The sequence below is a fragment of the Platalea leucorodia genome (assembly GCF_965183815.1).
Source record: "Platalea leucorodia genome assembly, chromosome: 4".
Taxonomy (NCBI): Eukaryota; Metazoa; Chordata; class Aves; order Pelecaniformes; family Threskiornithidae; genus Platalea; species Platalea leucorodia.
In genome coordinates this window covers 19530700-19541350 of record NC_138826.1, presented here as the reverse complement: position 1 = coordinate 19541350, position 10651 = coordinate 19530700, and the positions used below count along the sequence as shown (strand labels likewise).

General features: G+C 42.9%; 1 protein-coding gene across 1 annotated transcript in view; it reads left to right on the top strand.

The window, feature by feature from the left end:
• Positions 1-2290: 2290 nt before the first annotated feature.
• The window catches only part of TNKS2 (tankyrase 2), a 37480-nt gene continuing 29119 nt past the window's right edge, over positions 2291-10651 (top strand). Inside the window, 5 exon segments of the mRNA XM_082310100.1 lie at positions 2291-2507; positions 8528-8752; positions 9718-9813; positions 10131-10167; positions 10481-10556. Coding sequence (XP_082166226.1) covers positions 2306-2507; positions 8528-8752; positions 9718-9813; positions 10131-10167; positions 10481-10556 — 636 coding nt within the window. The 5' untranslated portion in view covers positions 2291-2305.

Genomic DNA, 10651 nt, shown 5'->3' with positions numbered 1-10651 from the left:
TTTGGTATAATGATGTGGAAAGAATGGGGAGTTTTAGATCATGCTCTTTATATCATGCTCTTTTATAATCTTGCTCTTTTTCTAACTCAGTTAACTGATTTTTTTTTTCCATTAGCATTTGATGATAGCTTTTGCCAAGGAAAGAAACACAGATAAGATAGAGTTTATAGTGAACTAGTGAAAAATTGTTCTAGTTTTAAACTTCTTTAGAAGAACTGGGGAGCAGGATGTGTTTGTATTTACACGGGTATTTACACTTCCACAGACTTTTAGATAACACAGTCCCTTCTTCAGTTTTGAAATGGAAGCAGCCAAGCTAATGGATTTGCTACTTTTGCTCTAGGCCTGAGGAAGGGTTTATGAACTCAAAAGCCTGTGTATTTTTTCCAGCTATGCTAATGGGGCTAATAAAAGACACAAACAGCAGCACTGCAGATCTGGTTTCCAGTCTGGGGAGCCTGCACGTAGAAAGGGCAGTTTTCATCATGCATACTTTGGAGATGCTGGGAAGGTCTGAGATGGCTGCAGGCCTATGAGTCACATTTGATGACAGTTTATGCCAGAACATTATGGCCACATGCAAAGCAGTGGATGAATTATGTATGTGTGACAAAGCTGATAGAGGGACTCCGATCATAGCCTGACTTTTCCCTGCCTGCTGAACACAGCCTGTAACTTAGGTGGTGGTGGGGAGAAAAGCCAGTGGGATGACAAAAAATACACATCACCAAGGCATCATGTGTCTGTCAAAGCACATGGTTTCTGTCCCTGTGCTGGCTGCATTCTTCTGTCCCGCTTCTGCTGTAGTAAACTGAACAGTGCCAGGACATAGACACAGGCATTGGTCCTTGACCTGTTACTGTAGCATGGTTTTGGCCTGGGACAGCTAGTAGTTTCCCCCCAAAAATTCCTGAGCACAATTTAGGTATCAGCACGGACCAGGGACGGGCAACATGGATGTAACTAACTGCCTTGTTTTAGAGACAAGGATGTTTAACAGGGAAGTGACTAAACTGTGGAAATTACCAGCTGCGTCTCTTCCTGGTTCTTAGGCCGTTCCATTTACTGGTATAACAATAGTCTGCAAGCTCAATTGAGTTTGGAAGCACGTACCTTTCCTGCCTCTGCAACAGGAAGCTACTGACCCTATTCAACTACCTTTTCCAAAATAAGTGTTTTACTATGGCACGAGTGGAAAAATACATTTCAGAATTAGCAAATGAATCCTCTAGTTAGGCCCACCAGAGCTCAAGCTTCCCCATCAAGCTTGTTAGGCTTACAAGAAGGAAAGAGATGCTGTTATCTTCCAAAACCTTGAACTGGCCAAGTCAACCAGCAGTGTTTTCTAGTATTTGTTTTCTGAGATTAAGAAGGAAAACTAACATATTGTATAATTTCCATTTCATAGTTATTATGCACTTCATTTTGAGCAAGGTATTCTGCTACGTAAATAACTGTGTAAGAATTTTGATTACATCATGAAGTTGCTAGCACCAAAACGCAGTCTTACACATTTTATGGGGGGGAAAAAAAATCTTTCAATAGTTGTCACCTCCTGATCTACATTTATTTACTGTAAGCAGCAAAGGGACATTTCTGTTCTTCTGGGACCAATTGCTATCTCTGTATTTGAGTTTTTGGGCTACAAATCCTCCCCTAAAAAGGAGCAGGCAGCAGGTTGGAGACAGGCTGTGTGAGCACTCTCTCATCTTGCTTCCTCCCCAACTTTGGAACAAGTGTACTGACAAACTGATTCGTATTAACAAGAATCCAGTTTCAGATCTTTTCCGCAGGAGTAAGGGCCTTCGGGGGCGGGGGGGAGAGAAGAGAGACAGCACTTTGGGACAACAGGAGTTTCGCGAAGCGGCAATGGCCGGTGGGACGGCAGCCCCCTCGCTTCGAACAGGCCTCCCACAGCCCACACCCGGCAGCGCCTCCCGGAGCCCAGCGGAAACAAGCCCGCGGGGTAAGGGCCGGGCAGGGCCCCCTCAGCCCCCGGACTACGCTCGGAGGCGCCGGGAGGCCGCGGCGGAGCCCCGGGAGCTCGGAGCCCCGGGAGTTCGGCGCCCCAGGCCGCCCCACGCCGCCCCCCGCGCACGCGCGCTGCGCCCTCCCACGCGCGGGCGCCTGCGCAGCGGGGCGGGCGCTGCTGCCGCGGCCGCTCCGCCCGGATCCCTCCGCCGCGGTGCGGCGGCCCCAGCGCCCCGCCCAGCGGCGCGTGTCGAGGGCTGCCGCCGCGCAGGGCCGCGGCCTGTGAGCGGGGCGGCGGGGGCTGCTCGGCCGCCTCCGGCGGGCCCGGCCCGGCATGGCGGGGCGGCGGTGCGCGGGCGGCGCGGCCGCCTTGGCTGAGGCGCCGGGCTGCGGCGCGGCGGCGGAGCCGGCTCGGGAGCTCTTCGAGGCCTGCAGGAACGGGGACGTGGAGCGGGTCAAGCGGCTGGTGCGGCCCGAGAACGTGAACAGCCGGGACACGGCGGGCAGGAAGTCCAGCCCGCTGCACTTCGCCGCAGGTACCGGCCTGGGGCCGCCGTTACCGCCTCTGTGGGGAAGGGGGAGCCCGGGGGGCAGCCCCGCCGGGCGCCAGGCCCGCCGCCGCCGGGCCGCCCACCTCCGCCTCCCTCTCGGCGCGGCGCCTGGGCAGGGCCGGGCCCGGGCGGGCCGCGGAGGAGCGCCGGGTGCGCTGTTGGCCGCAGGCCCCGCCGCAGGGGGTGGGCCCGGGCCCAGCGCGGGGGCCGAGCGCTCCGCCGGCCCCCGTCCCGTGGCTGTGGCCGTCTCTGGGCGCGACGCCCGGGCTCGCGTGGCGGCTGAGCTGTCACCCACGCCGTGGTGGCGGCTGAGTGGTACCGGTGGCGTCTTGTTTTCTTCTTTTTTATTTTTTTTTTTTTTAATTAAACCTCAGCTGGCGTTGAGGACATCTGGACTGAGGTTTAGACTGTTCACGTTGTGGCATGTGAGCTCTGACAGGTGACATATGTCCCAGGTACTGTTCCCATTGATTTCAGCAGGCCTGCTCCTTTTTAGAATTTCACCCATGAAGGGTGCCTGCCAGGTAACACCGTTTCTAAGCTTTTTGCGTTCTTATCTTTAGCAAATAGGTTTTGTTAATTCAGGACTTAGATACGCAAACAGCTGAGATCGTAGACCAACTGCTTTCACTGGCAACAGGCCAGAAGATTGTATCCCACCTTTTCAGACAAAGACCTGACTGTAACTGTCGTTTTCATGTTGTTTGTTTTGATCTTATTAGAGTGTTAGACATAGGACCCCAAGGCTGGCAGGCTGCAGAAGGCAGCAGCTTCTTTTCAGCTGAACAGCATGGATAGTAATAAAGATGTTTGTGTCGTCGCTGAATTGTTTTGGGAAAGGTTTCCACTTAAGGTGTCCTTTCCTCGCATTCAGTAGACTTAAGAGGTCTAAGTTCTTGAAAGCCTCTTCAGGGCAGCTGCATTTCACAGATTTAAGAAACTTGATCGACAAGAGAGCCCAGGAGACAACTTAAAATATCCTGTCAGAGGAAAACAATTTTGCAGCTATCTTTTTATATGCAGTAGTCCTGCCTGTTCAGTAATAACCTCTGAACTTCTAAAGAAATGAGCATGTTTTACAGCATTTTGGAGAAGTGAGGGTGTTTCTGTTGGTGGGTTTTGCGGGGGGGGGGTGGGTTGTGCCTACAGAGTTCCTCATGTGATACAGTGATGTAGTTGTTCTCTCTGGACAGGAGTGATCTGTTTTGACCTTAAAAAACAGAACTCCTGATCTATAGAAAGCTTTTTCTTTAAAAAATGTATAGCAATAAGTTCATGTAGTTGTTAGGCTTCTAATGTTAAACAGGTTGGTGTGTAAATGGGAGAGGCCATTGCCATGCTTACGTCTCCTTCAGACTTGATACAGAGAAATTAGTTGCTCCTCTCACAAGACTGTAGGAGATACCAAAAGTTTCTGGTTAACATGTGACATAAAATACTTGTATAACTTCTTGATTTAACACTCCTCCACTGCTTCAGGTAGAACTCTGCTGTTGTCAGCCTACCTTCCATAGATTGAGCGTGAAAATGGACATAAGTAACTCCTGGATTTTGGGGTTATTGTTTTTGTTTTGCTTTGCTTTTCTCCAATTATTGACAGTTGGAGCAATACTAGCTTCTTTTGTCTTCTGTCTCTCAAGGAATTACGTTCCAGGAAGTAAAAGTCTGTTGTATTCTTGCTTTCTTTCGCCTAGGTGGCTAGGTGTTCCTAGAAAATGCATTACAAAACTTCTCTGACTAGTTTCATTCAGTTTCAAGACTTATTTTATGGAAGAGATGGAGCTGAAATATGAAGATGGGTTTTGTATGGCCCTTTTTTCTTTTTTTAATGGCATCCTGGGATCCGAACTTGGGTTCCATTTTTTTAAGTCTTTTCCCAGATCTTACCTGGCAATTTAAAGAAATAAAACAAATTCCTATTTTAACATGTGGTAAAAGCTTTTACCTTTTTGTAAAGGTGGATTTTAAAGTATATTAAAAAAATACTGCAAGCTCTCCCTGGGCATGTGTCATTATTAGAAGTAATACATATTGGCATCTTGGTGAAGGCTGCTCTTTGGATTTTGTAGTACACAATTGTCTGTGTGGTAGATAAGTTACACTGAAGCATAAGTCAAGAGCCCACCACACTTTGCAGCATAATAGGCTCAATCCTCGCTCACCATAAGCTGCATATACTTCCTCAAGTCAATCCTTTTCATCACAGTGTATGTCAAACTTGAAAGTATCAAAAGGTTTTAGGAACTTGGCAGGAACCAAAATGCCCTTCCTGCAAACTAAAGTTCATCGAAAAAATGAATGCGTGGGGCACGGGAGAAGAACCGGAGTTCAGTTGTTTCTGTAGCTTTTCATCCTGTCAAAATTAGGTGAATGTCAATTATGACACAACAGTGACTGTAAATAAATTTTTTTTAAAAAATTATATACAGTCACGAGTTTCTATTGCAATTAATATTCAGCATTTGTCAGCTGAAAGTTTGTAACTTTTTGGGGAACAAGTGTAGTGAGCCACTCAGCTGTCATAGATGGTAGAAGAGTGTCAGCTGGAGGCCCTGAGTAGCCCTTCTATTTTGCAATAAGACATAAAGTGTTCATGATGGTGAGACAGTTATCTTGCACAGTTGCAAGCTGTGATACCATTTAGTTGGTCTTTTGATAGAAGCTCAAGAGCCAAAAAAAACCCCACCCCTTAAAAATGAAAATTTTTGGTTTCTTAAGTGTTGAAATTGTTTTTGCAGCAGTGGACTAATGGCAAAGAGGAACTGTTACAGTAGGTAGTGGCTCCCTTGCCTGTGTCAGCAAAGGCTGTCCCCTTTCCACCCTCAGTGAAAACAAGAGAGAGGAGGGAGAGGCCATCGTACAGAGTTTGGTCACCTCCTCTGTACACATCCATCCTTTAGAAAATAATGAGAAAATACTTCTCTGTCCATATATGGTGCCCTCTTGTACAAATGCTTCCACAAGGAAGTAAGGAATCCCTGCTGTGCACTCAGTGCTGAAGAGACAAAAATTGGTGTGATGCAAGTGAGCCTGTCTCAACATTAAAATAACTACAGGTAGTGTAGGGGTGTTGCTATACTTAAGGTATCTTCCGAATGGATGCAGGCTTTGCACAGAGAGTCTCTATGGGTTGCTCATGAACTGTATGTGATTGAACCTATGTACTAAATAGAGGGCATCCAGGTGAATTCTCTACACCTATAATGAGGTTTACTGCAGCTGATTATCACTTATGGTATTGATTCCTGCTAAGGTTGGCATTTTACATTCAAAAACATGGCTTTAAATCAAAGCTTTGAGGGACAGGAATGCCTTATGTATAAGAATGAGTGATGTTTAGCTACCAAACATGTAACTTCTGGACAGAGAATCTGATCAGGAGCTTTTCTAACATACATAACTAATGCAGTTCTGGAAAACATTTTTTGGTACTGAAAGAAGACGATACCAAGCAGTCTGTCATCAAATAACAGCTTTGATGATGTGTTTGCAGGACTCTGGCACTTGTGAAAAGTCTCATCTGAATAGATCCTTGAAGAATTTGGCAAATTTTGAGTATATGTTCAAACTAGAAACAGAATTTTTTGAAATTTTGAAGACGTAAGAAAAATTCAGGAGGATACATTTAAGAAAAATAACAATATTTATAATATCTAGTTATGAAAGCTAAATTTATTTAAGAATGAGAAATATGCTGCATATAATTTACCATGTAGACAATATGGCTGCATGGGTATATGTTGTATAGGTACTGATGTTTTTTGGCAGTGGAAATATGCAAGCATGTGCAGTGAATGTGGCTTACTGTGCCTGTGCAGATAAATTGTTTTTGCATGGGCCATACGTCTGATCCAGTTCTCCTCTCAAGTGTGCTGAGCTCCTGTTCTCTGTTAGGACAGGCAGGGTGCCTTCTGTTAGTTACAAGATGGGTGACTGTCATGTTGAGACTCAGAAGAGAATTTGCTGTACAGCGTGTGGTTCTAGGGAAGTCAAGGTGCTAGCAAGCTAAGATTTGTATTAATAATATATTTTGAAGAATTGAAGGACATCACCAGTATAGTCTTGTAGTTGTTACTTGAAAATACCTTGGAGTTCATTCGGGGATTAAAAAGTTTCACATAAAATTATTTTTATAATAATCAGAAATCTGCAGGGAATGTGGCTCCTTACCAGACTTTCGAGAGAAGAAGAGGAAAGATAGAAGTTAACAAAGGCTTTTCTGAATACCCTTCCTGGCCTCTTTATCTTTGGCATATACAGCTTGTATATGAGAGCTCTTCTCAGCAAGTGGGTTCCAGAAATTGCTTAATAATGGCAATGTTTCTCTTTTGAGCTCTGAATAGTGAAGGTGAAAGTGCTTCTTGCTCCAGGATTTCAGGTGCTGTCAGTCTGGGATAAGGGTTTACTGAATAGTCAGGTTTAGTGAAGAACATGCTATGAAAAAGTTGCATTGCAACTAAACTAAACCTAAAAAGCTCAGTTGTGACTAAAATGCTGACGCTTCTCATATGCTGCTGTGACTTTGTCACTGAAATGTTGTGCATTTATCAGGAATAAGTATCATTTCTAGGTTATGGTTGCAGGGACTTCTACCTACCTACTGATGTTCCGGGGACGATTTGTAACAAAGTTTAAATTTGCTCCAGTCTGAGTATCACTGGTGTGGGCAACTGTGTGATGATTCAGTCTGAGGGAAAAGCTCAAGACTTCATCCCCACACAGTTCTTGATCTCTTCAGGAAAAAGGTTTGCAACTCAAGTATCTAAAGCGAGGAAGGCCAAGTCCTGCACGCATGGGTTATTTCCAGAAGGTACTTGGCACAAGTCTGATACATATCAAAATATGGCTCTTACCTGCCCTAATAATCCCTGAGACCCAAAGAAACCTTCATGAAACCTTTAGGGGATTTCTGTAGGCAGTGGCCTTTGGAACATAACCAGATGGGCATAATGGCTACAGACAGAAGTCCTAATTCGTTCTGGCCTCTTGTGAAGATATTAGAGAAAACATAGATGCAGTTGGTAAGTTTGATGTCCTGGTTTATTTGCTGTTATATAAATGTGCAAGATACAGCTGAAATTAAACAATAGTAGCTATAGAATTGGCTTATAAGAGCAATTACCTTATTTATGATGTGTTTGTAAATAAGTGCCTCAGAATGTGTAAGAGCATTTTTGAGCTTCAGTCACAATCAAATATTTATAACCATTTTAGGCATCACTGAAAATAGACATTGTTCATATCTATAAATTATGGTTGTGCATACACCCGTAATAAATTTCTTCAATGGAGAATGGTCTTAGATAAACTTGTTGTGTCCCTAAGGGTTTTCTTAGGTGATCATTTCAAAGATGGAAACTGTGCACATGATGTTAATTATTCCTTAGAAAGCAAATAGCCGTGCTTCTAGTTTTAACCTGAGAATAGTGCTGCTTAACTTGCTTTTTTTAAAAAACAAGCAACGTGTTTCTGTAAAATACTTCTCATGTTATATGAGTCTTTTTTTTAAAAGCCTAGAATATGAATTGTATGTGCATTGGCTTGTAGCCAGTCTCATCCTTACCGCTCCCAGCGCTCATCTATTGGTCCTTCCACAAACTGACTGTGGGCTGGCAGAGTATCATACAAAATATTGTTCAGTTTAATAGCCATATAAAATGACTAAAAAAGAGGTTTTGTTGTCAGTGTTTTGTTCTTTTTGTTATGTTTTCAAGAAGCTGTTGACTCATAGGGGCCCTATTAAGATATTAATTGTTCCAGTAATATAAAATATCTTGAATATTATTTTTCTGCTGATTTTAATCTAATTTTTAGAGGTTTCAAAAATAACCTTAGTGTGTAAATGCTCCTTTAGTAAAGAATGCCAGGTGTGATTGTTATTTAGAGTGGTTACTGTTATTTAAGTTTGTTGTTTTAATCTGTGTATGTGGGACAGGGAATTCTCTTACCCCACCCCGACACCTTTCCTCCCTAGCAGATGGCACAGAGCTCTTTATCTCTTCCAGGTTTTGGACGGAAGGATGTAGTGGAATATTTACTTCAAAGTGGTGCCAATGTCCACGCGCGAGATGATGGAGGCCTCATTCCTCTTCACAATGCTTGCTCTTTTGGTCATGCCGAAGTTGTCAATCTTCTCTTGCGGCATGGTGCAGATCCTAATGCTCGGGATAATTGGAATTACACTCCACTTCATGAAGCTGCCATTAAGGGCAAGACAGATGTCTGCATTGGTAATTTTCTCCCACTCTTCCTGTGACTGACTCATTTCTTTTCACTGTGAAAAATCAAGAACTTTTTAAAGACCATTTTTAGTCTTTAAAGCTATGGCTGGTATGAGGATTAAAACTAAAAATCTTTCATAAACTTAAATTCATATGCCAGTTTTATAAGAAACAAGTTTTTAGATCTGTTTTTGATGATTGCCTAAGTATAAAGGTTCACATTGACATCATGGGGAAAGAGCTGTGGAGTGACATGATGGAGCTAGATTCTCTTTTACTTCAACCTGGACTCTTACGCTGCCTTCTGCTGCTACTCACAGGGCAGTGGAAAGAACAAAACTGGTTTTAATAATGGATTCATTCTGTCCCTCTGTGTAGCAGCCATGTTAAATTAGTTAAGGATAGGAGCTAAAATTCAGTTATATTGACCACTTATTTTGCCCACACAGTTCTTAAGAAATAGGAAGAGATAGAAAGTTAGATATGTGGTCAAGAAACTAATTTTTTGATTGTGTGGTTTGCTCCTGTTTACTTTATGAAGGAGCACATCCGGAGAGTTGTGTATATACAACATTGCCTGTTTGGCCCCAATATCAGTGCAAGGTGCTACTGCTGTGTACAGTTCAGGGCATAATCACTTGTGGATTTGAGGCAGTATGCTCTGGAGCTGATGTGAAGTAGCTGCTGTGTTTTGTGGTGTGTCAGTCAGTCTTTCCACGGAGATTGCCTTCTGCCAGTCTGTGATTGGTCCATTTCTGCTCTGCTTTTTTCTCATAAAATGTGTCTAGGCATGTTTCACTGGTTAAACTGTTCACAGATGACATTAAGGAATTCTGACATTAAAAATTTCGGAGGGGAAGTTAGGATGAGTAACTGGATGTTTCATTTGTTGCTTGCGGCTTACAGTAATGATAAGTCTCATAAGCCTTGTCTTATAGAATTGTTTTTTCATGGAAGACTTTGGCATTTTGTAGTACTGCTGCAGCATGGTGCTGAACCAACCATCCGGAACACAGATGGAAGAACAGCTTTGGATTTAGCAGACCCGTCTGCAAAAGCAGTGCTGACTGGTAAGTGATAATCTTTAGATTACGTTATGACTAATAACAGTTGAATGAATGTAATACAGTATTTTGGTTTTTGTCTTTCTGATATTACTGTGACTTCTCTCTGTTTTGTAATTCTAAATAGAAATTCCCATATGGCTTTCATCATCTCAGTCATGGGATGTGTTCTGGGTAAATAGTTTATTGTGCTAGTTCAGTAATGGACTGCCAAATGTTTTGCACTTATATTCTCTAAAATTTTGGAAGAGGGGAATAAGTAGTGAACTTCACGTATATAGATATTTATTTAACGACTGAAAAGACTCCCTTTTGTCTTCCAGGTGAATACAAGAAAGATGAGCTCTTAGAAAGTGCCAGGTATGCATGTTTGGAAGATATCTGGAGTTTAGTTATGTTTTCAGAATTGTATGTAATGAATATATTCATATATATATATAGGCTTTTGAGCTGGCATTCTACGTACATGCTAAGCTTTGGCTGTTATCTGTGAATAAAGCTACAGAAATAGTTACATAAATGCATTTTTGCTTTCTCTTTAATGCTGACAATACAGAAGTGAATGTATTGCTTCAGATCTGCAAGGATCTAGCAAGGAAAAATATAAAAACATAATAAGCTACTAAAAACTGGAATAAAAATATTTCTGCCCATTTCCTATCTCATTTTTCAGGAGTGGAAATGAAGAAAAGATGATGTCTCTTCTTACACCATTAAATGTTAACTGTCATGCAAGTGATGGCAGAAAGGTATTTTTGTTTAAAACCTGTTTTAAAATTAGTTCACTCTTACATGTTTCACGGTTATTGTTTGACCAGATTTTAAGAATGTTAAACATGAGAAT